At 40.0% G+C, this 3522-nt stretch overlaps 1 protein-coding gene across 1 annotated transcript in view; it reads left to right on the top strand.

Moving 5' to 3' along the window:
* The first annotated feature begins 419 nt into the window (after window positions 1-419).
* The window catches only part of LOC108777150 (GATA-binding factor A), a 3957-nt gene continuing 854 nt past the window's right edge, over window positions 420-3522 (top strand). The window contains exons 1-4 of the mRNA XM_018543961.1: window positions 420-610; window positions 701-960; window positions 2587-2759; window positions 3191-3455. Of these exons, the coding sequence (XP_018399463.1) occupies window positions 420-610; window positions 701-960; window positions 2587-2759; window positions 3191-3455 (889 nt within the window). The remainder of the gene's footprint in view (window positions 611-700; window positions 961-2586; window positions 2760-3190; window positions 3456-3522) is intronic.

Below are 3522 nucleotides of genomic sequence, written 5' to 3'. Positions count from 1 at the left end.
TTATCTGCCACAGGATGTATTATTGCCATATTACCAGCGTAACGATATATCTTTCCATGGTAGCAAAATGAGATTGCCGGCGGCAACCCTTTAGCAAAGTACTTACCGCCGTACTTTTGCACTTATATTTTATATTGTCGGCATTAACACTGAAGGGATTACTTTCTTTTAAAATTAAAGGGATTTTCGCATCATAGCTGTCTTATTATAAAGATGATTGATTATAATTTATGAATATTGAAATAATACGCGGACCGCAATTAATTATGATTATTAAGAATGTTAAATGCTACAAGTTTAACAAAAATTTATGCTACTTGCCAGAAGTATACAATATTTAAAATGCTCTTTAGATGTTATTAATTTTCGGGATATCAATTTATTTTCGGCAGATGCGACGGTGGTAGCTTTCGAGGAGGATGTTCCACGGGGGCGGAAGTGGCGGGTACGGCGCAAGTTCCGATTACCAGCAGCAGTCCCAGCAGCAACAGCAGCAACACGGGCAGCAACTCCAGGCGCCTGTCTACGTTCCATCGTCTAGACCAGCGATTCCATCTGCAGCCACAGCGGCGCAATATCATTCCTTTCCTACTTCGCCCTCGCCAGCATGGTACAATGACCTTTGAAAATCATACGTGCGTCACGCGTGCTTGAAATCACGTTGATTAAATATGTTGATTAAATATTCGATCCGTTGAAGGGAAAAGACAGCATCCTGGCAACATGGAGTGGAAACGTACGCGGCGCATCACGCGCTCGCTGGACACACAAGCGGTACCGCGGCGGCAATGGGTCCGCACGCTGGACCAGGCCATCCTCACGCGGGACATCCGCACGCGGCGCATCCTCACTCGACTCTCGCCGCAGCCGCGGCCGCGCCGTTTTATGCGCAGAACGTCGCGATGATGTCCTCATGGCGCGCCTACGACGGTACTGGATTTCAACGTGCATCGCCTTATGGTTCGTGTACGATTTTTTTCTAAATAATGTGCTTCTGCTATGTGAGTCTACTACTCCTACCTCTGTAAACAAAGATAATTTGTACACAATGCGGCAAAAGTAAATGGTCTTTAACGCTAGCTTTTCAATAGACATTCTGATAATAATTACAACTCTTGTGCACGTTAAATAAATAAAATATGATAGAAATATAAATAATGTCAATATTCTGAAATCGAATGAGAAAAAGTATAATTGGAACGCGTGCGGTCGTTTTAAAAAATTAAATCAGTATCGAATATCGAAGTTAACAAATAATTTTTTTTAATATTAATTAGATAAATATTAATCAGTATGATTATACTAAGTAATGATATGAGTGTTGTGCTATTTTTATTCTGACGTAAAAGTATCGCTAATATAGCTGAATTAGCCTTCTTTGTTACACTTAAAATTTGTTCGCAATGGCGCGGCACGTGAAAACAGAGGTGCTCATATCGCTTTTCGTTGGCGTGCATCACGCGTGAAGTCACAATGATAAACAAACAAAAGTTATGGGAACTACCCGTATGCCGCGGCGATAAGATATGTAGGCATGCAATTTCCTATGGTGCCGATTAGTTTATCGAAACCGCAGACGATATCACACGAATGGAGTTCGTAAAGGAGTACTCGTGGAATTGTCAAGTATACGGTTTCTGTAGTGTTACTTAAACTTTCCTTTTAGAGGTAAACCTTTTATTTTCATGTCATCGAGAGCTTTTCTATCAAATTTTTTCTTTCAAAGCAAATCATGCGCAATAATAGCAACCGCTTGACAAAATTGTCTCATTTAATTTTATAAGATCTTATAGCTGAATGTTATTCGCGGACACTTCATTAATATGTGAATCTTTTAACGATATTCAACAATAAAATAACGTATTAACGCGCGTGAAAAGAAACATTTAACTTGGTGATTAACGTTGACTTCGTGACAGCACCGCTCGAAAGATAAACGTTATATTGAGGCGAGGAGAAAGAAGCTACTTTCCTTCGCGGATGTTATTTACCACCGTGCACGCGGCGGGCCATGTGTGACGGATAAGTGATAGCGGCGCCTTTGAAGTGAGCCGGGTCGATCTCGCGGTCAAGTGTTTTACACTTTACAGCGTAGCGACGGAGAATCGGTGCAGAGAGCCAGCGCAGGCGGATGCTTGCTCCGGAGGCTCGGGATTCGGAGACAGTCCGTCGCGCATTCTCTGCCACGTTTTGCCATCTAACTGTAAATCCCGCTACAGGCGTCCTCGAGACGTTTAAATAAAATGTAAAAAAAAAGAACGGGCTTATCTCATCAGTTCGGCGCGGATAAACCAATCTCGAATTTTCACAAAAAACGAATTAGCATTAAAAGTATGGTACATGATACATGAAAAGAAACTTGGCAGAAGTTTCCAATCAATATCATCAAAATGAAATGCAAAAATCTCGTTTTTTGCGACTTATTGTTAGTGTTTAAAATCTTCTTAATCTTATACGCACTGTTAGAACGTTTGCTGTATATAGTTTTAAAATTTCAACTGATCAGTTTTAACCTCTACTGTATAAATTACAATAAATATTAAATTAATTAATTATTTGTTAAATAAAATATGAAAATGATTACAGACACCGCGATGGATTTCCAATTTGGTGAGGGTCGCGAATGCGTTAATTGTGGCGCGATATCGACGCCGCTCTGGCGAAGAGATGGCACCGGTCATTACCTTTGCAATGCATGCGGACTTTATCACAAGATGAACGGCATGAATAGGCCGCTGATCAAGCCCTCAAAACGCCTGGTAAGTTCATCCACAAAAGATTGCCTATGTATGTACCTATACTCATTTTGTGAAGAGCCGTCTTTCTATGCCGTACCCGCGAAAAGAATCTCATCTGACTTTTAACAATAATTTTTAAACAATATAATCAATCATAATATAAGGGCAAAGTAAGAGTCAAAATAAAATAGAACTGATAACAAATTTACTTGTAAAATAAAATTGTAATAATTTTTAACATGAAAATGTTACTGATTTACAAGGATACTTTTCAAGTATTTTCATATATTAAGTTATGTCACATCCTTATTATTAACAGAGCGTCTTTTAAAAGAGGCATTTGTTTGATTCTTCTAAGAATACTCTGTTTTTTGTTTTTTTTTACAATAATCGCATTTGCATTTGAGCCGTCTTGACGTGTGTTACAAATGGGACAGATGTCGGAATTTCAGACTGCAACGAGGCGACTCGGGCTGTGCTGCACCAACTGCGGCACTCGCACCACCACCTTATGGAGGCGCAATAACGAGGGTGAGCCAGTGTGCAACGCTTGTGGATTATACTTCAAATTACATGGGGTCAATAGGCCGCTAGCCATGCGAAAGGATGGTATACAAACACGAAAGAGAAAACCGAAGAAGACTCCAGAACAGAACGCTAGATCGTCCCAGGGTGATCATGAAAGCACTGCCTCGACTACATCCTCCCCTTCTACAGGTAAAAAATTGTTAAATCTTTTTTCTTGTGTGGGGGGAGTAGATATAGTATATATGTATAATATATA

Source organism: Cyphomyrmex costatus, unplaced genomic scaffold, assembly GCF_001594065.2.
Source record: "Cyphomyrmex costatus isolate MS0001 unplaced genomic scaffold, Ccosl1.0 scaffold412, whole genome shotgun sequence".
In the NCBI taxonomy this organism is placed as follows: domain Eukaryota; kingdom Metazoa; phylum Arthropoda; class Insecta; order Hymenoptera; family Formicidae; genus Cyphomyrmex; species Cyphomyrmex costatus.
This window is presented reverse-complemented; position numbering and strand designations above follow the sequence as displayed.